At 42.3% G+C, this 26,258-nt stretch overlaps 1 protein-coding gene across 1 annotated transcript; it reads left to right on the top strand.

Moving 5' to 3' along the window:
- The first annotated feature begins 16 nt into the window (after nucleotides 1–16).
- Nucleotides 17–24,668, top strand: MDH1B (malate dehydrogenase 1B). The gene is made up of 11 exons (XM_047872059.1): nucleotides 17–142; nucleotides 3,967–4,079; nucleotides 7,342–7,476; nucleotides 7,672–7,814; nucleotides 9,382–9,878; nucleotides 12,931–13,072; nucleotides 14,412–14,575; nucleotides 17,013–17,152; nucleotides 17,691–17,742; nucleotides 20,233–20,313; nucleotides 24,153–24,668. The coding sequence occupies exons 1-11, from the start codon at nucleotides 121–123 to the stop codon at nucleotides 24,182–24,184; spliced, it is 1,521 nt and encodes a 506-aa protein (XP_047728015.1). The 5' UTR covers nucleotides 17–120; the 3' UTR covers nucleotides 24,185–24,668.
- The last annotated feature ends 1,590 nt before the right edge of the window (nucleotides 24,669–26,258 follow it).

Here is a 26,258-nt window from a genome sequence, read left to right on the forward strand (position 1 = left end):
ACCTCACGTCTGCGACAGGGCCTCAAACCCAGCGCTCAGCTTCAAAGTGCGCCTGCGCCATGCCGTGGTTGCTAGGGAACCGCTGAGCCGCCGTTCCTGGTCCTAGGTCGCGGCTTTAACATGGCCAAATTCGTGCTTGCGGGTGAGTGATCCCCAAGTGCCCCCCCCCCCCCCGTAGGTCTCTCAAAACACCCAAACTCTCACCTCCTTTGGCCAATTAGCAGTGATATTCTTAACTTTTGTTCTAGCGACTCCAGCATCTATATGGACCACCTCAAGCTTCTTATGCATTTATTCAAAGATGTTTATTGGGCAGCGCCCTGTGCAAAGCACTCCCGCCCACTGGAGATACAGTGGGGGAAAACAACACCAGGGCCTTCCAAGAGCTTTCGGTCTCACGGAGTACAGCAGCATGTAAACAAGAAATTTAGATTCACTGGAATTAATGAAATAAGGGAGATGTGCACAGGACTCTGGGAGGCGTTCCAGGAGCTGATTTGTGAATATTTGCGATAGGGAGGCCATTCCAGATAAAAGCTGGAAGAGGCTAGAGGTCTCATGGCCTAATGGAGGAACAGTCTGGACCTGGGGCTAGAATGGGAGCAGCAGTCAGATCCTTGCACGTAAAGTACACCAAACAAAGGTGTTTGAACTGTATCTTGAAAGCAATGAGGAGTCTTAATTTTTTTTTTTTTTAAGCAGGAGAGTATGTGTTTGCATTTTAGGAAGCCCACCTGTGTAGCAATGGAGGGGGAGGATTGAAAACGTCCACTGGCGTCCAGAAAAACCACTAAAGGGTCTCAGGAAAAGCAGCAGGCTATTGTACCTGCCTCCTTGCCTTTTCTCGGCAAGTTTCTTGAAAGAGCAGACTGCTTTCTTGTCTTCAGGTCCTTCCATTCAATCTGGCTTCTGCTTCCACCTCCTTTCAGATATGGCCCTCACCAAAGTCACCAATGACTTTTACAGAAGCTGTCCAGTCCTTATTTGAAGTTGCTGATGCATTAACACAACTGGCATCTCCCATCTGCCTGGCAACCGATTTTGCTTGCTTCTTTATTCATTCAGAAGAACATTTTTGATCACTGACTGACTATTTGCTGAGAAAGCAGTGATACAGAAACTTACAGAGAACGGTGCTTGTGTGTCAGTGACAGAGCAGGTTCTGTAGGAGTAGTGTGGCAGGAGACCTCATTTAGTGGAGTCAAAGACCTCCCGGAGGGAGTGGTTTTTTAAGCAGAGATCTGAAAGATGGGGAGTTCTCCTAGCAGAAAGGAGGTAGGGAGGAAGAGAGGGATTAAGCATAGGAGTGGGGTTGGAACGAGGAAAGCTAGTTTGGCGATGATTGAGAGTGTACAATAAGCAGAAGATGGAAATAGATTTAGTAGGATTGGAGTAAAGGGTACAAAGGAGAGAGTATCGTAGGCTGAGGCCAGAATTAGTTAATATAGATTCTTGTGAGCCATGTTTAGTATTTTAAACATTATCCAAAGTACATGGAAGGAGAGAACATAATCAAGTTTTCATTTGACCTGAATGTTATTCTCCATTGGAAGAGAAAGATTAGATGCCAAGACCCCAGTTAGGTGCAATAGTCCAAGAAGGAGATAGTGGCCGGCCTGGTCTGGGATGGTGGGCAATGGAAATGGAAGGAAGTGAATGGACTGGAGGGATATTACAGAGACATAATTCACAGCACTAGATGTCTAATTAGGTCGAGGAAGAGAAGTAAGGGAGAAGAAATAGTGAAAATTATTTCCAACCAATGGTTTGGAAAAATGGGTAGATAAGGAGTCACTGAAAACAAAAATTGGAGAAGTAGGCTTAATACCCTGGATACTCTTAATTCTCTTAAATAACTACGTAGTCAACATAAAGAACATAAGAGAAGGAGCAGATTCAGTGGGGGGGGGGGGGGGGGTTGGGAAAAATCTGCCCTAGACATGCTGAGTGCCTATGAGACATTAAGAGGGAGATGGAAAACTACAGGAAGGTGTAAACATCTTGGATAGTTCTGAACGGGATGTACAGATTTCTACCTGAAACCAAGAGAGTGGAGAAGATTAGCCAGAAAGAATGCATAGAGTATGAAGATAAGAGGCAGTGAAGAATGGTCCTTTTAGGGGATTGATAAAGGAATAAGAACCTACAAAGTATGGAGAGAATGGCCAGAGAAGTAGGATGAAAACCCAAAGAGTGACCTGACCGAAGTGGGTGTTTCAGAAGGATAGAAGAGGGCAAATGCCAACAAGAAAATGTCAATGAGAGAAGGATCAAAAAGTATCCATTGGATGTAATGACATGGAGGTTCCCTGATGTCCCTCCAGAGAGTCATGGTTAAAGCCAGATTGAAATGGGATAAGAAATGGAAGTGAAAAACTGGAGATGGCAAATGTAGAGGAGTCTTTCAAGAAATTTTCATAGAAAAGGGCAGGTAGAATGCATTAGCTAAAGAGGGACATAGGCTTTTTGGTTTTTTTAGGACAGGAAAAACTTAAATATAATTGTACTATATTTAAATACGATGGAAAAGGAACATTAAGAACAGAGATAAAATGCTGAAAGAGAGGCAATTCTGAAAGCAGAAGAGGGTGGTATTCAGAGCATAAGTGGTGAGATTAGACCTGGAAAGGAGGTAGGAGCCACCTTCCATTGAATAGGAGGAAGAAGGAAAGGATGAGTCCAAATGCAGACAGGCTTATAGGAATGATGGTAGGAGGTTGGAGGATTTACCAGCTGATGCCTTTTTGTATGATTTGGGTTTGTTTTTGTAAAGTAGAAAGCAAGGTTTTCTGTCACCTTCCAATAGTAGTGGGAAAATGGAGACAAGAGGTTTGCAAGAAGTGGGCCAAGTTTAGAAGGGTAATTGTGAAGAACAGAAAAGAGTGATGATAAAACAGAAGGAGTTCCAGGCAGAGTTGAAGGCCAGTTGAGGCTAGTGAGCATGAATTTATAATGGCGCCTCTCTGTTTGGTTCTACCATGTTTCTGCAGGGGTGCCTAGCAAATGGAACCCAGAAACAGGAAAGGCAGGTACACTTTTACCGGGCTGATTTGCCAGAAGCATAGTAGGGCAAGATAATTTACAACATGAGCCAGAGAGTAGTTGAATTCATGAACCATGGATTTGAACTAAACAGGGAGGCTAACAGACAGGGAGTGGGTGGGAAGTTTGATGATTGAGAAGTCACCCTGAAGTTGAAGAACTCATGATTGGGAGTAACTGGGGAAGATTGTTGCAGAGGGGGTTCTGCCCTTGGCTCCTGCCCCTCTCCTCCCACTCCCTCAGACACCTAATCCCATCTACTCTGGTGGCTTTAACTTCCTGTGTGTTGATGGCTACAAAATCTGTATCTTAGTCCCTCACATGGGTCCTGTACTTGAGACTTAACATGTGCAGCTACCTGCTGGTCATATTCGATTAGATATACTGCACATACCTCCAATGCACTTGTCTATAATTAAACTTCTTACCTGTGGTTTCTCTCTAGTAAGTGCAGGATCATCTGCCCAGGCCAGAAAATAGAAGTTATCCCAGACTCGTCTCTCTCCCTTCGGCTTCTCCTCCCCTTAGCACCATGTGATTTTACCACCACTCCTCACTTCATACTTGGCCTTTTAGTGGATACTAATGAGTAGTTCATTACTAGTAATTCATGCTTAGTTAGTAGCACAGCAGCCCTTTAGAGAGAGTAAGATCTAGCTAATGCTGGAAGAGAGTAAATATCCAACAGTCTTTATTTTCTTTCCACATTTTATTTCTTAAGATCCTGACCTTCTATGAAATAATTTTATGTTTACTGCTGTTATAAAAATCAAAAGTTTACATGGTGGCAGTTATACAATAATTCTATGTAGTAGAATATATCATAACTATATCATTATTTCTGTAATTATATGGCAAATACTTATAACTACATGACAATTTCTGTGTGATGTAAGAAAATGTTGCTATTTTGAACTCTTTTAGGTAGAGCAGATTGCCCGTATTATGCTAAAGCAGAACTTCTGGCAGATTATTTACAAAAGAATCTTCCTAATTTTCGGATACATAAAATTACACAACATCCTCATGTTTGGGAGGTAAGAAGCCTTTCTAGTGTGTTAAACTCACACACTCACAAAATGTGTTCTAATTTAATGAAATATTAGCCAGTGTATCAGATAGGCTTCCAATAATAAACGTTCATGTACTACTGATATTTTAACACTAATAAAATAAATTTCTACTTACCAGTCTCAAAACATTATGTATTTTTTTCCCCAGTAGCTAGTAGAACAAATGAGGCCCTAACCAATCAGTGGAATAAATTTCGCTATTTTTTCTCCTAGAATCCAGGTAACTTATATTATCCTTTTTAACTTTTCACTGTCCTTCATCTGATTTCTAATGACACGAGACACTACCATACTGCTGCGTCAGAGGGCTCAGCCAGCCCTGAACTCTGAAGCTGGGTGGCCCTTCAGAGATACTCTAAATACAGGCAAGGGGGCTGGGCTTTTGTACTGGCACAACTAACAGTTGTGTTGCAGTTGGATGCAGGCTGCCCTTGGGGAAGGGACTTAACTCTAAGCAAGGGAACCTCTCTGAGGTCGGTTCCTGTAGAGAGACTCAGCACTGAGCCATCAGCAGCCAGTGCACCTGGTGGCCCAGGCAGTGCGTGTCTTGGTCATGAAGAGGAAATCTGAAAGACATATGACAGGATCTGCTACAGTTCACCAGCTGTGCCTTTTGGATCCACATTCTCCAAATAATAATTTCATACCATCTGGGAACAGCTTTTCTGAGGTTCTGGTTGGCGTCTTTCCCTGAGGAAACTTTACAAGAAGATGGTTAGTCAAAAGAACCATAGTCTCCACTGCATATCATTTTAGGGCTGTAACCGACACTCGTCACCTTTCTGTCTACGGCCCAATGTCGATCCCCCTCCCGTTCTGCTGGTCTAGGTGACTTATGAGGCATAGTCATAAGTCCTGTATCCTTAGGGGTCTGAGTCCTAGTTTCTAGCACATGCACATTTGCTGTCAAAACTGAGCAAAGCAGTACCAAGGATTCCCCAATGGATCACCTAGATGCCAAATATTCTTTTCTGCCCACATGCCCCAGATCAGCAGTGGCATTTACTCCTTCCAGGATGGTAACTCCTTCCCTTGACTGCTGTCCCTTGGCACAGGAGCTCCAAGTGACCAAGCAGAAGCCATAACTTAAAGTTTAATGGAACTCTTCCTGATAGAACCACCCTTGCACCTCTGGAACTTAGAACCTCCAGACCCATAGAATCTAGAGTAAGTAGGTTAGGGGAAGCACAAATTCTCCAGGTGGGTCACTGGGAGTGATGGTAAGCAGGATCACTCTTAATTCCATCTCTTGGTTCCTGGATCCATATATGTCACCTATTGGGGAAAAAAGCAGTATATTGATTCATGGTATATATTGCATCCTGAAAGACAGTGCTTTATCCCTACAAGGTAGCAACCTCTAAGCACCTCCAGTGGGCTGTCCTATCCCTCTATCAGGCTGCCATGTGATGTGATTTATGGTAGGGCCAGTGAATCCCATGGTTATATGCCCAGTTCTACACATGCTTTAATCCAAAGTGGTTCAGAGTGATGTTACACAGGATCCCGTGTTGCTAGGTTGAATATTTTGTAAGCTCTTGGGCAGGGTGCTGGCCAAAGCCCCACAAGCAGGAAAAGCAGTTCTTTACCCAGAATATTGATTGTGATTGTCATTGCAAAGCCTGGTCTACACAAACCAGATTGTTGATTCCAGTCAGGATGAATCACTGCCCTTCCTAGGCTGAAAGGGGTGAAATGTAATCACCTTGCCACCAAGAAGCTGGTTAATGTCTTTGAGGGATAGTGTCATTATCACTGGGTCAGTGTTGGTCTGTATTACCATCACAGTGGACATTCAGCAGCAACAATGGCTAGATCAGCTTTAGTGAGTGGTGGCTCATTCTCTAGGGCTGTAGCGTAACCTCTGTCTCTTTTGTGAGCCCACTGTGCCTTCAGCTAAGTCACCTTATCTGCTGGTTGTCTCATGCTTTTATCACAATATAGATGTTCTCTGGTGGGCACTGTCCCCAGCCTCTTTTATTTCAGGATTCTATCATCCCAATCCCCAGGGGGTCCAGCTCTAGAACAGCATGTCCTTTAATAGCCCTGGCCAGTAATGGACATCCACACCAGGCTTCCCAGTGATGCTGAAAACATATCACCAGCACAGTTCTTATCATTTTGATGAAAGTAGTGTCCCCCAGGCCCTTCCGGAGAATGTAACTGACTAGTAGGTTCCATGCTTCCATAGTAGCATATCCATACCAGCATGCCCACTTTTCTGAGCTTTTTGATTCCTTCTCCTATTGTCTTCCATGGACGTTCTGGCATTTCCATTTCATTTCTTGTGAACCATCACTTTCTCCAAGCTTCAGAGAGCCATTCTAGAAACGTGTTACCACTGTCTTCTGAGGTTCTTGCCAGGATATATACCACTGAGTTGTAGAAGAGTGATTCATATTGATAAATTCTCCCCTATCCGACTGTATGTTCCATTCTTGATTCTGCACCCTCAGGGTCCAGACCTATACATTCACTGGTCGGGCTGTATAATGACTAGGGGAACCATGGTAGAATCCTCACAGCAGCATTATTTGCTTTAAGGGGTGATAAAGGCACAGAGATCTTCAGCATAATCAAGATAAATTAGTTTCTAAGATTTTATGCGTAAGGGGGATACACATGCCTCCAATGGCAAGAATGCTATCATGTACTTTACTCACAAGAAAATTGCTCTCTAGCTCTACTCAGCTCTTGTCATTGGAAAGCCTGGTCTACACAAACCAGATAATTATGATTTAAACTTTTCCTAATGAATATTATTAACATCCATAGATGATTTTTAGCTCATTAATGCAGTCTGAATGACATAAACTATACCCACATAATTGGAAATCAGGGTCAAGTTTACGTGGCCCTAAGACTGGAAATATCTCATAGAGAAAAGCAAGGGAAGAACCAGTTGAATTTTTTGGATATCAGAGGAGTTGGGACACTTGGCTTTTCTTTTAAGCTCTCCACTTTCATTCACGGTCTCCTCAGCAAAGAGAGCAACTTTCATTAGGTCAGCAAATTTGAAGAATCATCTTTCTGATTTGATCAATTTGTTACTTAACTCGCTACTATTTTCTGCATATACCTTTTACAGTGTAAAGATGTCTAAATTTTATTATGTATACTCAGTGGTAGTAAAAAAACAAGCTAGTTTGTGTTTGAATTCTGAAGTAATGAACTAAATTCTGACACCGATTCAATGGATGACGTGTCTTGGAACATCATTCAATAGGAGTGGCTAGAAGATTTGTGTGAAAAGAATAAGTGGAGTCACAGAAACTCCCCCATCATCTGGAGAGAGCTGTTGGATCGTGGAGGAGAGGGGTTGCTTTTAGGAGGCTATAACGAGTTCCTGGAGTACGCCCAGGTATGCAAATTAAGTTGGTTTATTTGCTCAAAACATTATCCTTCTCTCACGCTGTTCTTCAAACGTCTTGCTTTCCAAAGTATTCCCTCAGCTCTCTTTTTACGCTCTTCTGGCTTTAAATAAGAACTTCCCATTATAATTACTGTCAGCTAATTATGTATTCTCGGTGTTGACTTTTTCTTTCCTAATATTTAGCTTTACTACGGTGTCACCTCTAGCATGACTACTGAGCTGATGAAGATAATTGCTCAAGAGAACCTGGAAGCACATATAGAAAAAGAACTGCAGGAAGAAGTCAGGAAAGATCTTGTCAATCCCTTGCAGGTCTGGATCACCAGGTAGCACAGTCAAACTCCAGGATTCGTGAGATTGGGTGTTTATATTTAGAAAGAACAATAGCGTGGGATTAAGTCCATGATGGAAGAACATCTGAATGTCAAGTTCGAGATTTGTATGGATAGATAGATAGATAGATAGATAGATAGATGCATATGTATCCCTCAATATAGCTTCATATTTGTTTTATTTTTTTAAGATTTTTGATTTATTTATTTTGAGAGGGAGAGAGGGTACATGTGCATGGGCCAGGGAGGGGCAGAGAGAGGGAGAGAGAGAATCCCAAGGAGGCTCTGCACTGACAGTGTGGAGCCTGATATGGGGCTCGATCCCACCAACAGCAAGATTGTGACCTGAGTTGAGATCAAGAGTTGGATGCCCAACCAACGGAGCCACCCACGTGCCTCCATATTTAAGCTTTACAATATAGTGTGTGTATGCACACACACACATGCAGTCGAAGAGCAAGGGTATAGCAAAGATAAGTACTTTGATAACCCCATCTCCAGCTCTTGTCCCCTCAGTCTGTGTCTCTCAGGCCCTCTGCTGCTCTCATTCTTGCTCTTTGCCTTGCTGTCCTTCCTGCCCTTTCCCTCACTTTCTGTCTCCTCCCCCACTCCCATCTCATTGCCCACTGCCTTCCCCTCTTCCCCACTTGCTAGAGCTGACGTTGACTCTTCCTTGGCTCTTCCTCTGTCACCTCCTGTTGTGTGCCTGCCTCACTAACCAGTGTTGTGGCTGGACCAGCCTGTGGTTCTTACCGTGACTGCAAGACACCCTCAGCAATAACCGTCAGGAAACTTTGGAAAAAGGGGCTTGTTACTTACACCTCCCGGAACTTACATGGCACACCTTGAGCCACACGGTGATGTCACTGTTACAGAAAGAGAGAGAGAGAACATGTAAGCATGCGTGGGCCTGGGGCTCTGCTTTTCTTGAGGCTGAGAGTGGGGGGCCTAGGGTTTTGTGGACTCACTCTGGACTGCCGAATTTAAAACCTAAGAGTGGAAATTTAAAGCTTGGAAAGAGAAAAAACTAGTGGCCCAGATGGTCAGCTACCCAGATACTTGCTGAATTGTGGACACCGACCCATGCTGCCTAGCCTAGGCTGATCCTAGCCTTCTTTGCAAGGATTTAGAAAAGATAGCCCTTTCCTCCAAAATGTCATTACTTTGTAGATAAGAATATAAAGTAGAAAAGAGCTATGGCTAAATAAAACTTGTTATTTCTTTACCTTTTTAAGACAAAATGTAAACATGTAATCAGAGTGATATGACACCATTCTTTTAAATTCTGCTTTCTGCATAACCTATTTTATTTGAAACTTTTGAAACAGGTACATTTCTTATTTGGGGATTGTTTTCAGAGGGCCAGAGTAAGGGATTAGTAGTGAGCATTTTTTTGTTCAACTTTTGCTTTCTAGTCTTAAAAAGTCTATGCAGCTGTGGACGCTGATTTAAGCTATTAGATCACCTGATTACTGCACATGCTGAAATATCTATTAAGAATAAAGGCTTAACAGGGGCAAAAGATTTAACTATTCATAATCTGGCTTTGCATTTTTATTAGTGCATCTGTCCCTGCCTGCTACAGCCTAATTCCCATTTTGGTAAGTGGCGAGGTGTTCGGAATGCATACGGAGATGAGCATAAATCTATTTGACAAAGAGCAGGCGGAAGAAGATCTCCACCTTCTCATGACTGAGACTCGGAACCTGGTGGCACCCTTGCTCCGGAGCGTCTCCGTCTGCACCAGAGTGGAGGAGGCCTTCCGCCAGGCCCACGTCATCATCATCCTGGACGACAGCGCCGACCGGGAGGTGTATACTCTAGAAGGCTGCATCCGAAGCAGGCTTCCTCTGTGTAGGCTGTTTGGACACCTGATTGAGAAAAATGCTCACGATTCCGTCAGAGTTATTGTGGGAGGAAAAACCTTCGTGAATCTGAAAACAGTTTTGCTTATGAGATACGCCCCAAACGTGGCACATAATATCATCGCTGTGGCGCTGGGTGTGGAAGGCCAAGCCAAAGCCATGCTGGCCAGAAAACTGAAAACAGCCCCCTCCAGTGAGTGAGCTTCCGTTTCTGTTTCTGGTTTTAAACAGGGCGATCTCAAAGCAGCTAGGAAGAACACCATACCCGTTAGGATTTTTCTGGGTAAACTTATTGTGTGATCTGACTATTGTGCAAACTGGTTTTTGGTTTTTGGTTTTTTACTGTTTTTAATGACTGGCTGACTTTGTCCATCATTGTAAAAATTAGTAAACAGGGGCACTTGGGTGGCTCAGTCGGTTAAGCGTCCAACTTCGGCTCAGGTCATGATCTCACAGTTCGTGAGTTCGAGCCCCACGTCTGGCTCTGTGCTGACAGCTCAGAGCCTGGAGCCTGCTTCGGATTCTGTGTCTCATTCTCTCTCTTACCCTCCCCTGCTCACCTGCTCATGCTCTGTCTCTTTATCTCTCAAAAATAAAGACTAATTTTTTTAAATAGTTTACTAATAAAAATTAGTAAACAAACGTTTCATATAAGACATATTTTTCAAGCTATAATTTGAAACCTAATGTTCCAATTTTCCATTATAATAGTCAACTAAGGTAATCAGTGTTTTTTTTTAAAAAAATAATCAGGGGTGTAATTAAGTGGCTCTACCTCACTTCCCACCTGTGTGACCTTGGGCAATCACTTAACCTTGCCTCAGTTTCCTCATCTGTAACATGAGGATGTTAATAGCACTTACCTCCTGGAACTGATGTGAGGATTCAAAAAATAATGTTTCCAAAGTACTTGGAAGAGTGGCCAGCATGTGGTAGACATTTGCGAGAGTATTTCACTTGTCCACGGGATTGTATCTGAGCTGTTTGTGCCTCTGTTGGTCTTTGGAATGGCGGGCATCAGAATCCTGCGAGGATGATACCAGTTCAGAAGATGGATGGGTGTATTTTTTTTAAATTTTTTTTAACATTTATTCATTTTTGAAAGGCAGAGAGAGACAGAGCGCGAGTGGGGGGAGGGGCAGAGAGAGAGGGAGACAGAATCCAATCCGAGCTGTCAGCACAGAGCCCGACGCGGGTCTCAAACTCACAAACTATGAGATCATGACCTGAGCTGAAGTCAGCCGCTTAACTGACTGAGCCACCTAGGTGCCCCGGATTGGTGTATTTAAAAGCGGGGTGCTGTATTTAAAAATGTTTATTATATTTGACAAATTTCAGCTATTGGGTAAAGGAAAGAGAGACATGAGAGGGACGGCAGTCAATTGGAATTGTCAGCGGAGTAGCAACAAGAAACTCAGCACCAACAAAGACATTGAAGCAGAGGGACCTGAAATCTGAAAAGCATCAAGGAGAATCATTTGGGGGAAGATTCCAGATGCCAAGGGGGTAGCAGACCTTTTCAGGATATCCCTTGAGTTCAGTTCACACATAACCCTGTTTCTCAGACCATGTGCATTGGCTTAGTTGGAACTCTTTCTGTTGCAGGTGATAGAAAGTCCACTCAAAGCAACTGAAGTCAGATCATTTTTTGTGGGTTTTTTTTTTTTTTTCAGGCATAGATGGATGCTGGGGCTTAAATGGTGATGTCAGGTCTAGCTGGTTCTCTCTCTTGACCTATCCCTCAGCCCTGCTTTCCTCAGCGTTGGTTTGATTCTCAGGCAGGCTCTTTGTAAAAAGTGGCAAAGTGGCCACGGGTGTCTCCAGCTCATACATTCATAGCTTAGCCACCCCAGTATAAAGAGGGTTTGCTTTCTCAAATGTGCATAAGTAGCAGGATAATATCTCATTGGCCAGGCTTGGACCATTTGCCCATCTCCAAAACAATTGTTGTGGCCAGAAATCTGGAATCTGGGTCTCGTGCCTATTGATAGACCTGAGGGGTGAGGACAGCCCCACCCAAACCATATGGACTGAAATTGAGAAAGGGTAGTTATTTATAGGAAAACCAGGATGCTGTTAAGGAAAAACATTAGGAAGAAATGTTAGGAGAAAAAACAGCAGATGTCCACTATGATTTTCTCTAACAGAGCTATAAAGAGCCTTAAATCTGATAAGCAGAATTCTTCTTCCTACTGCCTGCCTTTGCACACAACTGTGTGAGAGTGTGATACTTGGAGCTGATGCAGCTGTTTTAGGACCATGTGGGGCAGGCCAAGAGAGTAGCATCTTCTGAGCCGCGGAGCAAACCCCCGTGTCACTGCCTACCTCAACCTGTTACTGTAGAAGAAAAGCGAATTCCTTCTAGTTAAGCCAAGTCACAAGGATATTCTGTTATGTGAAACCAAACAGCAATCTTCCCTCGTGCAGAACAGTAAAGAATGTAATCTCCACAGTAGGAAGTAGTGTGAACTTAGAATGACGTCTTTAAGCAGATAAATAAGTGAATCAATCAACCAATCAAATTACTTATTTTTCACTTTGGATGCAATATTCTTAAAAGATCCACAGTTTTAGAATCATATTAAATCTTAATCACTATTTATCTCTGACCCCTATCCTCTTATTTTCCTTCATAATACACATCACTTTGTATAGTAGTTTTGTCACCCGCTCCCCTCCACCCCCAGAATGTTGCAAGGATTTGGGCTCATTTGTTTTCTTCCAAACGTACCACCTAAAAGCACCTCACACATAGAAGCCAATTCAATTATTTGTTGATTAGGACGTTCCTGGGGTCCTCTGATTATAACACCCTCATTCTGCTGGAAATGAAACCAACTCAGGGGTTAAGTGATTTGCCAAAATTTTCTATTCCAGTGTAGAATCAAGGACTCTGTCAGAACCAAAGCAGAGAAAAAGTTCTCTTAATGGCAAGCAGAGTGGTAAAAGGATCACACCGGTGGTACAATTTTCAGGAGTAATTCTTTGAGGGAGCATTTCAGTATTTCTTGAATTCAATGATATGCCCGTGCCCTACACAGAGCACGATTAGGAATTGCCAAACCCCGATGATTAAGGAACTTATCCACACCATTTCCACATTTTGGGGGACCATAAACTAAGATCATCTTATAGCAAAAAGATCAATCACTCCTAAGACAAACGCACAGTCAAAAAATAGACTGCAGGCAACTTTTTTATATTAATGCTCATTATTATGTTAAACATTTTTTTTTTCTTCACAGGCATCAAAAATGTGATCGTTTGGGGCAATATTAGTGGAAATAACTACATTGATCTGAGAAAAGCCAGAGTTTACAGATGTGAGAGTGCTATTTGGGGACCTCCTAACTATTCACGTCCTGTTTTGAGCTTGATTTTTGATAGGTATGGTATATTTTTAAGTCAAGTATACTAACAGTGTTGGGCAAATGTATAATCATTGTTATAATCCTTTAAATCATCTTAGAAATCATTGTACAAAAATAACTTGACATTATTCACACCCACCTTTGTTTATGTGCTGTATTGAAGAAACATAGAAAATTCCATAGAATTTTCCCCATGCCCAGCTTATTTGATCAGTCAATCCCCATGCCCAACTTATTTGATTTTGCAATTATGAATTTTTGTGTTAGACTATCCTTCAAGTAGCCCACATACTCCTTTAAATTTGTCTCTAAAGCAAGCATACGGAAAGTGAGCCTTCATTTAACACGGAGACAGAGACATGTATCCTAATTGAAATCGGTGGGAACATTTTCAAGAATAAGGAATCAAGGTGGTGAGCGGGCCCAGGCCCGTGCTGGGTGCCCTGTCCCAGGAGAGGCAGAACCCAGAAGTGGTGAAGAGCATGGTCTCAAGAACCAAGCCACTTGGATTGGAATTCTCAAGCAGCCACCTATTAGCTGTGTGACTTCAGAGAAGTTCCTTAACCACTCTAGGCCTCAGTTTTTTCGTCTACAAAATGGAAATGCTCACATAGTATGAGCCTTATAGGGCTGTTGGGAAGATGAAAGGGATTAGCACAGGCAAAGCACTTAGACCCAAGCCTGCCACAGTCAGCACCCCCAATACGATGGGGTGGGGAAGGGGAGAGGAGGAGGAGTGACTCTGAAGTGTTTTTTTCTAAGCTTTGCAGCCCTTTTCCAGTTGCAGCATTTCCTTCCCATTGCCCCTTCCTCAGATCAGAGGCACTTCACCCATGCCCAGAAATGATGTGCCCTGAGCCCACTCTCCTGCAGCATGCTTCCTCTGGGTAAGGAGCAGTGTCTCATGGAGCTATCTCCAGCTGGCTTAGCGGGGACAGGCATTCGAGGCTTTGTTCTAGTCTAGCTGAACTACTCCCTGAATTTAAACTTTACAGATTCTAACAACTTAGTTATTTCCCTGGTCTCAATGTGAATAGCTCAAAGTCTTATGGTATCATTTTATTTAGGATGAAAGATACCACTGGTTCCAAAGATAACATCTACATATAGAATAAATTCTTTGTAATGGAAGTAATCGTTCTTGCAGTTCTCTGACCATGTTTGTGTGTTTCATATTTGTTATCATGTTTTTCAGTTGACACTTTGGGATTCCTTTCTGCTACAGTTCGTTACTTTTCCATTGACTCTTTATGAGATTGAAGAAGCTTGAATACTTAGATCCTTGACCCAAGAAACATTCTTTTTCACTTGCATTCCTCCCTCCGTTGTAAAATTGTTTCTTTGTCTCCTTATAGGGAGTGGGTAAACGGACAGTTTGTGGCAACTCTCAAAAAGCTGACTGAGACAGGAAAACAATTTGGAAGCATCTTAGCTGCACACAGTATAGCCACTACGTTGAAATACTGGTACCAGGGCTCACCTCCTGGGGAGATCGTATCTTTAGGAGTACTAAGTGAAGGTAAATCTGTTTTGTTTTGTTTTGTTTTTAAACCTTGTATTATTTTCAAACTTCCAGGTATGCTCTGTGCTCCTACTTCCGTTTCCCCACCTCCTGCCTGACGTGAACTATAAACTGTCCGGACGTCCAGAGTTCTATTGCCATTTATGCACCATGCATTCATTCAGTTACCCATTCAGAGATCCAGGAGTGTTTGTGCGAATGCACAGGGAGCACACAGGGATCAGACCTGGCCTCTGCCTTCAGGAGATCTCGAGCAGAGTAAGAAGAGCCAGCTAACAGCAACTAAACCATTCCATTAAGTTTTTCTCACTGCACCCCCGCTGAGGAAGGGAAAGAAAGGTTGATTTTAGGCAGATGGCAGGAAGAATCAGGACAGACTTCAATAAGGAGGTGACACCCCAGGAGGCCTTCAAGCTTGAGTAGTGTTGCTGTGGCAGACAAGTGTGGGAAGAACATCTTGCAGATGCCACAGGAGCAAAGGCACAGGGGCAGGATCCAGAGAGCACAGCAGGACACAGATCTCAGGTGCCAGTGGAAATGTGGAAAGCCTGCTCTCCAGCCACAAATTCCAGACATGCATTTTTACAGCCTCATTGCTTTCATCTGCTAAAAACCACTTCAGAGGACTGCTACCATTTTTGCAAAGTAGGAAAGAGCGAACAGTTGGCGTTCTGTGTTCTGTGGGTTCTTCTATCGAAGGCACCTCTTTCCTTTGTGTTTTATTTTCTCCCTGTGCAAACTCATTCACGCCTAAAGCTTCAGGCCTCACTCTCTGCTGCGCTGCAGCCTATGCAAACATTGCCACCTAGATGTCGCTTCAAACCAAACTACACCAAACTGAACTGTCTTCCTCTCCCATGTGATCTACCTCTTCTATTCCTTATGTTGTCAGGAGAACCACCATCTTCCCTGTTATTCCAGTGGCTGTAGTGCAGCTCAAGGTACTCCCCCCAAGCCCCCCAAGTCAGAATCAATCTGCCTGTCCTCTGTACACACATAGCATGTTGTTCCTCTGTCAGACAGCATATTCCAGCCTGCCCTCACTGGTGGCATGGTTGATTACATACGTCCCCACCATTAGGGGGCATATACCCTGAGGGCAGGGCTGTGGCTGGGTCTCCTCCTTGCTGCTTGATGGTTAGACACTCAGTGTGGATCTTGTTTCGGTTGCAATTAAGGTGAGAAGCACCCTTTTACTGAATGAGGTGAATTCAAATCAGCATGTGACCTTTTTTTTTATAGTTCTTTTTTTTTTCAATGTTTATTTATTTTTGAGAGACAGAGCATGAGCATGAGCAGGGGAGGGGCAGAGAGAGGGGGAGACACAGAATCCGAAGCAGGCTCCAAGGCTCCGAGCCGTCAGCGCAGAGCCCGACGTGGGGCTCAAACTCACAAACCGTGAGATCATGATCTGAGCTGAAGTCGGACGCCCAACCGACTGAGCCACCCAGGTGCCCCCAGCATGTGACCTTTTTAGTGTAACAGGCATTTAAAACCTTGTCTTTATTTGTAAACAGTTTGATTAAGCTGTGTAGGAATTCACCAGCAAGCAATGGGATCAATATTGGAGGTGAGGAGCACGTAATCATTATCTCCCTGAAATATATAGGTAAACTCTCATATGTTGTCCACCCGTAAGGCTGGCTTTTTACAGATAAAAAAGAGACTGAACACAGAACCTGGGATGCTCTCTAAGGAAAGGCCTTTTAGATCCCAGTTTCTTGACTATCCTCCCATTTTGGTTCTACTGACAACATTTTTGATGACCAGATGGCAAGAATAACTTTCTCATTTGATTGACTCACAAAAAGAGGGGGAAGTTTTATCTGTATGTTGTTCAGTTAGTGGTAAGTATTGTTGATCTTTTTATTTGGAACACATCCAAACTGAGCCCTGGGAACTGCGGGGAAGTCATCCACTTTCCCGTCCATCTCCCCCCCACCCCCCCCCCCCCCCCCCAGCCACCCTGGCCCTCACACCAGAGCTACGGACCAGCCACATTCAGGCTAGCAGAGCAAGGCCAGGTGGACAGATGCCTTGGAGTCTTGGGCTACTGAGGTGTCAAGGAAAGGCCACACGGAGCAGACAAAAGGAATCCACAAAAAATGGAGGAGAAAGACTGCATTGGCCCCCGAAGCAGAGGCAGGGGGTTTGAACCAAGCCAGAGGCAACAGAAGGCGCAACAAGAGGAACAGTAGTTCTTCTTTCGGAGAGAAACACAGAGGAGAGAGTTGTCAGAACTTGGAGAGGTGCTCAGGCAATACTTCTGGAGTAAATGTTTCGATCTTCCCAGGAGAGGAATTGCCAGAAATATAGTTCCGCCATTATCATTACAAACCATATACGATGTCTGTCCTTTTCTACGGTGCTTAATGTGAAGGGTTTATTGTTCTGAGCGCTTTGTTTTGCTTTGCTTTGTGTTTGCTCACTGCAGGCCAGTTTGGTATTCCTGAAGGGATCGTCTTTTCTATGCCTGTAAAATTTGAGAATGGAACTTGGGTGGTTCTTACGGATCTCAAAGATATTGAAATCAGTAATCAAATGATGACCAGAATGACAAGTGATCTAATTCAGGTAATGTCCAAATAAATACAGGAGGGCTGACTCTGATACTGACTATAAACTGATTTTCTCTGGGCCAAGGCAAATGCTGATCTTCTGTGGATTCAGTTGCATCTTATCCCTAAAAACAATAAGAAGGCAATAAGAGTTTGAAGAAATCAACAGAAGAGCACTACTCATTAGGTTATATAATTTCTGGCATGTTAAAAATATTTGTTGGTTACCGGGGCGCCTGGGTGGCTCAGTCAGTTAAGTGTCCGACTTCAGCTCAGGTCATGATCTCGCGGTCCATGAGTTCAAGCCCCGCATTGGGCTCTGTGCTGACAGCTCAGAGCCTGGAGCCTGTTTCAGATTCTGTGTCTCCCTCTCTTTCTGACCCTCCCCTGTTCATGCTCTGTCTCTCTCTGTCTCAAAACTAAACGTTAAAAAAAATTTTTTTTAATGTTTGTTGGTTACCTAAAAATCAAGACTCAAGGTGCTTTTCTATTGAAGAATGATTAAGTTAGCAATTGTGGTCATTTACTTCTCTGATTATAAAATTTTTCAACAGGAGAAACTTGTTGCACTTGGAGATTTGATCAGCTTCCAGCCCTATCAATCAGGTAATCTTTTAGATGTGACATTTTATTGAGCTGTTATTAAAAGACTACTAAAATAGTTGTAGAAATGAAATATTACTCAGCCATCAAAAAGAATAGAATCTTACCATTTGCAATGATGTGGATGGAGCTAGAATGTATTATGCTAAACAAGTCAACCGGAGAAATACAAATACCACATGATTTCACTCATGTGGAATTTAAGAAACAAAACAGATGAACATATGGGAAGATGGGGAAAAAAAGAAAAGAGAAGAGAGAGAAACAAACCACAGAGAATCTTTTTGTTTATTTTAAGTGTATTTACTTAAGAGAGAGAAAGCATGCACATGCGAGCAGGGGAGGGGCTTAGAGAGAGAAAGAGAAAGAATCCCAAGCAGGTTTCTTGCTGTCAGCACAGAGCCTGACATGGGTCTTGAACCCACGAACCATGAGATCATGACCTGAGCCAAAACCAAGAGTCAGATGCTCACTGACTGAGCCACTCAGGTGCTCCACAAGAGACTCTTAATGACAGACAACAAACTATGGGTTGATGGAGGGAGGTGGGTGGGACACGGGCTAGCTGGGCGATGAGTATTAAGAAGGGCACTTGTGATGAGCACTGGGTGTTGTATGTAAGTGGTGAATCACTGAATTCTACTTCTGAAACCAATATTGTACTGTATGTTAACTAACTAAAATTTAAATTAAAAAAAATAAGATCACCATAATCATCCATGAAAAAAATAAAATATTTGTTGAAACTGAATCACTATTTGATATTGGTAACTATAATCTACATTTTATCACATTTAAATGAAATTATTGACAAAATAAACTACCAAGTTCAGTGTGTCCTTTGAAATAAAATATCTCATAAGAATGCTAAAGAAATTACCTCTTAAAAACACTATGACCTTGGGGCACCTGGGTGGCTCAGTTGGTTGAGCATCTGACATCAGCTCAGGTCATGATCTCACAGTTCATGGGTTTGAGCCCCACATTGGGACTTTGCGCTGACAGCGCAGAGCCTGCTTCAGATTCTCTGTCTCCCTCTCTCTCTTCCCTGCCTCCACTCAGGCTCTCTCTCAAAAATAAACATTTTTAAAAAGCTTTAAAAAAAAGCACTATGACCTTATAAATGCGTATATCATAAGTATTCATTTCCCAGGGCTGCCATAACAAATTACCACAAACTGGGGGCTTATACAAGGGAAACTTATTCCTTAGTGAATAAATGAGACTAGAAGACCTACAGCAAAGTGTTGACAGGGTCATGACCCCTTTGAAGGCTCTAGGGAAGCACCCTTTCCTGCCTCTTTGAGCTTCTGGTGGCAGTGTTTGGCGGTCTGGGCTATAGCCGCATCACTCCAATCTCTGGCTCTGTCTTCACATGTCAGTCTTCTCTGTGCATGTGTCTGTGTTTCTTCTCAAATGGTGTCCATTTGAGATGAAACACAGACACCAGTATGACCCCCTGTGAACTTGATTAGATCTGCTAAACCTTATTTCTAAATAAGGTCACATTCACAAGTATCAGAGATTTGGGACTTCAGCATGTCTTTTTGGGAACACAATCCAACCCACAACATCCCATTCACTTTTAGGTCACTTAAAAAAAATAAATTTTAATAAGCTTATTTTTCTCATGGGCAGTTTCTCGAATCCTAAACTGACAAGGAAATGTTATCATCTTTCTTTAATCTCTATTGAAAATGTTTAACAATCAGTGTGGCACAGATTTCACCCAATCTGCCTCTTAGAATGAATTAACAGGTAAAAAGAACTGGGCAGTGGACAGAGGACTTCCTTGGTCCAGACTAGAGAAGTTTTAGTGAGGTCAAAGCATTGCCATAGGGGAAGGGCAGAGAGACTAGACCTCAAGGAAAAGAGATTCTGGGCAGAAAGGTGGGCTTTGGGAATTCAGACCTGGTTGTGCCTGGTAATCAAGTCACCAGGAATGGGCCAAAGTCAATGAAGCCCAAAGACAGCATGGAATCCAAGGGTATGGACTCAGAAGTCCAAAGAGCAGTCGATTTTCACTGGAACTCTTTTATTCCCAGATTTTTGAGTCCCTCTGTGAGGTTTCCTGCTTTTGCAGGGTAGAGCTACAAATTCCTTTTCTCAGAATGGGGTATAAAGCAGTCATTCTAAATTTGACTCCTTTGACTGGTAGTTAGTCCTAAATTTTCCATAATACTTGCATTATAGAGGGTTTTGTGAAAAAAGAACAACCTGATTTTATGCTATTTTCATTAACAAAGGTCAAAGCATATATGTGTGTGTATATACATATATATACATATATATATTTGATTGATCTTGACTCTGTCACTTGAAGGTGACCTTGACCAAAACACTGTTCCAGAGATTCCAAGATCAGAGCATTAAAAATAATCAGAATTTTGCTGTTTGGAGATCTCTGCTTATTAACATATCAATGAGATGATTCGTGTATGAGGTTTGTTTAATCTTTTCCATTAATTTAATACATAATTTCTTGACTTTTAGAAACTGACTTAGACGAAAGAGATGAAAAGACCACCTTACCCACCACATACACCAACCAGGAAAATCAAAGACTCTCAGATGGTAGGTATATCAATTGAAAAAAAAAAATGTCCTTTTTATCCAAGGTTTAACACTAAATTTTGAAGAAAGGAATTTGATCATCAATTAACCATGAAGGGGAGGTAAGCCTTTCATCACCCTTATCCTATATTCAAAAATCAGATCGTATTTAAAATCTATTAAAACCTGTGAAGGAAATTACCAGCGATTCATTGAGCACCTTCTGTATGCTGGCCACTGTGAGAGACACTGGGGGACACAATAACAGAGTTATGGCCACACAAACACGTCTTGGGAAAGGAGCCATAAGAATATTAAAAAGTAAATGCAAAGATGCACAATGAATTAAAAGGCTCAATAAAGCAAAGCAAGACAGGTCAAAAGTAAAGAGAGTACATAATAACTAATCTGGAAACTCACAAGGAAACGAGAGGTCCTTGTAATATATGGAGGAAGTTTAGTCATATCTTCAAATTTAGTTGGGACTTACAGTAGCTAAAAATAACCAAATGGTCATATATTTAGTTAGAAACTGTGCTAGTTCTGTCACACATGATGAAAAAATTCTAGAGATTATTGTACAACAATGTGTACCTGGTTGATATGCTCGTGTATGCTGAAAAACATGTTAAAAAGGTAGATTTCACGTTACATGTTTTTAGCATAATAAAAAAAGAAGAAAGAAAGAAATACTAGGTTCTAGAGACATGAACATAAATCAAATGTTGTTCTTGCTCTCAAAGTGCTCACCATCTAGCAAAGCTGACTTAAAACTACCCAGTTGAGGGGCACCTGGGTGGCTCAGTTGGTTAAGCGTCCACCTTCTGCTCAGGTCATGATCTATATAGCTCGTGAGTTCGAGCCCCACGTCGGGCTCTGTGCTGACAGCTCAGAGCCTGGAGCCTGCTTGGGATTCTGTGTCTCCCTCTCTCTCTGCCCCTCTCCTGCTCGCTCTCTCTCAAAAATAAATAAAATTTTTTTAAAAATTAAAAAAAAACCTACCCAACTGAGAAGGCAGGGGTATGCAGAGAGAGGCCCAGGCATAATGGAACCACATTGGGGGTCTCCTGACATAGACAGGAGTGTTAGCAAAGGCTTTCAAGAAGAAACAAAATGGGAGTGGAGTCTAGAAGGATGAGTAGGAATTACTCACGTCATGTAGTGAAAAAGAAGCATGCTAAGAGGAAGAGTAGAAGAGGCTGTGGGAGGTGCACCACCAGAAGGAGACACATGAGCCAAGGAGACATGTCAGGTGACCAAGGCACGACCAGAAGTGTGAACCTGAGGCAGTGTGGAATTGTATTCAGAAGACATTAAATAGAGTAGCTGGGCTAGAGCAGAGGGTCCCAAGAGGATGAATGGAACTGGAAAAGGTGGATGGAGGACATCTCCAGTTTGGCCGAATGGTTGGCTGAGAGCTCAGCAAAACAGCCAGTGGATGGCCAGACAAATCACGGAATGGGTGGGTCAGGCTTAGAGAACTAATGTGGCTTTATCATCGGCCCCTAGAGGATGATCACGCAGCCCAAGTCAGTGTCCGCAGGATTGTGCTGAGCTCAGTCCCAGACAGAATAGGTACTTTAAGAGGCCCAGGGAGACAGTATCTGCAGGGATCAGAGTGTCAGCACTATTGTTCCAGTGAGCCTGCTGGTGCTAAGCAGTACTCAGGAAAGGACTGAGGGCTCCAAGGCCCTTGTGAGGGAAATGAGAAAAACTGGAAGACCTGTCATGATGAAGGTGACTGGCAGCTTTCCAGAACAGATGGAGAAAAGCCAAATTGTAGAGGATCTACTCCTGAGTTTCGACATCAGAACAATCTAAGTGGTTAATTAAAATGGTAGATTCTTAGGGGGCACCTGGGGGGTTCAGTCAGTTAGTTAATCAAGCATCCAACTCTTGATTTCAGCTCGGGTCATGACCTCAAGTTCATGAGTTTGAGCCCTGAACTGGGGTCTGCACTGGCAGTGAGGAGCCTGCTTGGGATTCTTTCTCTCCTTCTCTTGCTGCCCCTCCCCTGCGCTTGCTCTCTCTCTCTCTCTCTCTCTCTCTTTCTCTCTCTCAAAAAATAAACAAACTAAAAAAATTTCTTAATGGTAGATTCTTAGACCCTCTACTAAGTCATAATCTTACGTAGACTGAAGAATGTTAGTGGTGATAACATAAAGAAAATGGGGTTGATCTCAGGTTGTTTCGGGGCTAGCTGTTGAATGAGCATCAAGAATCAAATGTCACTTGATAGAGCTTTCCAGTGTGAGTTCGGTGAATTGTCAAAAAATTTTGTGGGTGACAAAATCAGTATAACAACTGGCATTTTTTCCCTGAACTGGAATAAAATTGATAAGTAAAGAACAGTGAGAAGACCAGAATTTTCTTCCCGGTGCACTTGAATAGAATAGAAAAGCAAAGATGAGTAGTAAAGATTAGAAAAGGGTAAGTACTGTTTCCTGTAACTTTTTTGTTTTATTATATGCACACAAGTGCATGTACTGGACTATAATGTAAAATACATTTTTCACTGTAAGTCCTGGTCAACAAAGATGGAAAAACACTGACCTAGAACATTTCAGAACAACATTTCAGGTTGTTAAAGTCTACAGCCAATATGTTTTATTTAATTTTGGTTTCAGAATACAAAGATAGAATGTATTCTGATCTAATCCAAGATTAGGAAAAAGATCTAGTTATGCCAGACAGTAAGTCAGTCGGTAAGAAACAATCTCTGTAGTGCTAATGGTCATGACTCACATTGTCCAGTCTTAGACAATAACGTTGCAGTCAGAAGAACATAGTCCAGTTCTTGAGATGCCGTATGAAAGTGATCTGGCATCTGGCAGCTCCTAAAGAGCAAGGCTTTCAGAGAAACTTGGAATGGAAGAAACAACATAGGAGAAAATGAGAAGATCTGCAAAAATCGATGTGTTTTAGATACTAAAATCTCTGTTCTTTTCATTCTCTATTTACTATGGTGGGTTTTTCAGACGTGACTCCTCTAACCATCTCTGAAAAGCCATACAGTCAAGCATCCATAAATGGTCGGTGGGAAACAAAACATTAACTAGTCTGTTTCTTATTCTATAAGTAGAACTGGGTAGAAGAGATCAAGTTTCCCCCAGATACAGTTCTTTTCAAACCCTTTCCCCATCCCACATCCCCAGGTCCTCAACTTTGCTCACTGATGCTTCTGGAACCTACCTTAATACATTTATAACCAGGGCTGTGTCAATGACAACTGAATCATTCCCTTAGAATGAATATGTAAGGAAATGGACACAGATAGATCTGTGAGTCCAGATTTTCAAAGTCTATAACCTAGTTGTCACGGTATTGTACGAAAACAAGGCTGATGCAGACTTCTTTGTGGTTGACCAGTCAGGATATTCACCCACGCCTCCACACTTTTATTTAAATGTCCAATAAAATGAACAAATCAATTGTACCTTCCATTCTGAAAATGTACAGTATGATGGGCTTTGAAGTGGGGCTCACCACAGGGAATTGGAATTGGTGCATAGATGAGAAGCAGGGCCAAGAGAATAAATGGAACTGACAACATAGCTGCAAACAAAATCGAGAATGGGAAGCAAAGGAGCCAAGGGACACTGCACATAGAAACAGACTGAGGTGAGGGGGGAGGCCAGAATTTAGTTTTGCTGTGTAAAAATACCTAGCAATGGTCTCGTGGCTCAATGTCCCTCCTAGATAGAATCCCTCTCACACACACACATGCTCCCTCAATTGAATCAGATGGAATACAGGAATCCAGGGAACAGAAGAAAGAGGAGAGCAACAAAAGCTAATACAAATATAGGTTATTAATAGATTTTTAAATAGTTATACCTTTTATCCTCTTCCTTTTACAGATTCTGAAGGCAAAACTATGGAAGAGCAATAGAGCATATTAGACCAACTATAAAGTTCTTTAGTAATGTAATAAATACGGAAAGACCCATGAATGTCTGTATTTAGGGAAAAATAATTTGAAAAGGTTGGCTTTCATCTTAGATGATGTTATGCTAGACAATGACAGTGACAGCACACACCCATGAAAAAGTGAGTCCAGTCATTTTGTGTTATCCGAATCCACCCATAGGCTTCCTTACTGTCCCATTTTCTCATACAGTTCGGTGTCAATTGCTATTTTGTAAACCACATTAAAATACAGTTGTCAGTCATTGCATCCTTGCCCATATATCCTTCTAGGAGAATCTGCTTCCTCCCACAGGCCACACCTAAGGCATGGACATAAGCAGCCATGTTTGCTCAGCTGGTCTCACCACCTTTGGCTTCATCTGATTGTACCAAAATAAACATACTTTACTCAGAGAGAACCAACTAGATTTTTTCTCTCTGTGTCCAAAACTTTGCACTGAGAAAAATGGATAAGTAACTTGGTGTCTGGATGATGGTAATGACAATAAACTAGAGAAGGCCACACATTTCTGCTGTGAAGTCTTCCGAGCTAGTCAGGTTCACCACCTTCATTAGGTCTGGCTGTGTATCCTTTCTCCTTGGGTTTGCTTGGGATAATTATATTTACAATAAATCGCACTTTTACTTTAGCTTAGATTGAATGGGTCTCTGTTTCTTGACACTGAAAATAAATAGAATGTTGAAAGGAAAGCCTAATATTTTTACCATATAATTGCATGGTTTAAGTAAAAATTACAGTCTTTATTAAAGCAGTAGTAGTCAAACCAATATGCTCGTATATTTTCAAGCTAATAGAACCCTTTACAAATGCCAATTAGGAGCTTTTGAAAGCCCAGGAGTCATGTTAGAAACTGCTGATATCTGTGCTTTCCGTGCAGTTTCAATAGATCTTACAGTACAAATTACTTTCTGAAAATTCAGGGAAATTTTGGATACTTCTTCATTGCTTCTACACCCTTATGATTCAAGGCTGTGACCAACTTCAGCTTGTTTCCAAAGTCAGCACCTCATTTGATGTTATTGTAAAGAAAACTTAATGTCTGTCAACGTTGACATTGGGTGAGGTGTCGTTCCCTGATCCTACCATTTCCCCTGCCTCTCCTTGTGCTATTCTCAACCGAAGCAGTGTGACCACAAAGAACAGTAACTGGATGGGAAGTCACGTGGTGCTCTACGCATCACGAGGCCGGTATGTGGCGGCTATTCCTCGATATACAGGGCTTCTTTATGGGAAAACCACACTAGTTTGGAAAATGTGGCTCAGACCAAGAAACCTAAGTAAGGCTTCCTATTCCATTCTCCTTGAATCAGGTATGCTAGTCACTTATCAACAGGAACCAGCCAGAAAACTTGGAATAGAGAATATAACCATGAAGATCCATCACCTTTCAAGGCAGTGGTCCTGCCCCTTAGTGATAGGCTTTCCAGTGGGTGAAGCCCTGACCAGCTGCTGCTCTAATAGGTGGCCATCTACAAGGGGCTATAGAGAGACAGGGCAGAGTTTCTCCTTTTAGAGATGCTGTAGGACACATCCAGTCCCATCCCCAGCAGGCTATTCTTTCTAGCATGAACATAAGCTATTATATGTTTGAAACACTATAGGATGACCAGGATATTCTAGGATAGGCTCCCATCGGAGCACAGACCAAAGTGATATTAATCATTACACATAGTATCACACATTTGTCCCAGATTGATAGAAGATATGGAATTACACCAGAAGGAAAATATTGGCGTTTGCTATTTGTTTGACAATAATGCCGGGACCATTCCGAAAACATCTCTCAGAGAGTTTTGTTTTGTTTCAGCTAAGGCACTAGCTGTCACAGTAGCCTGATAGGTATGGTCGACCAACTTGGGAAATCTCAAGTCTGGTTTTCCCCTTAGAAGTAACTTTAATAGGAGGTTATAAAAATGATTTCTCTATGTTATCACAACTGTCCTGATAAAGTCATGTGGGAGAAATATTCAGTAGAAAATTTAGAATATTACTCGAACAGAGGCATTATGTGAATAAAATAATTATTGGTCCCAGA

Source organism: Prionailurus viverrinus, chromosome C1, assembly GCF_022837055.1.
Source record: "Prionailurus viverrinus isolate Anna chromosome C1, UM_Priviv_1.0, whole genome shotgun sequence".
Classification (NCBI taxonomy): domain Eukaryota; kingdom Metazoa; phylum Chordata; class Mammalia; order Carnivora; family Felidae; genus Prionailurus; species Prionailurus viverrinus.

Bases quoted from the DNA above. Each gene is read 5' to 3' on its own strand.
- MDH1B (XM_047872059.1), top strand. From the start codon at position 121: ATGGCCAAATTCGTGCTTGCGG. The intron at 7,815-9,381 runs GTAGCACAGTCA...CATTTTTATTAG, and splicing joins TTGCAGGTCTGGATCACCAG to TGCATCTGTCCCTGCCTGCT. The intron at 13,073-14,411 runs GTATGGTATATT...GTCTCCTTATAG, and splicing joins TTGAGCTTGATTTTTGATAG to GGAGTGGGTAAACGGACAGT.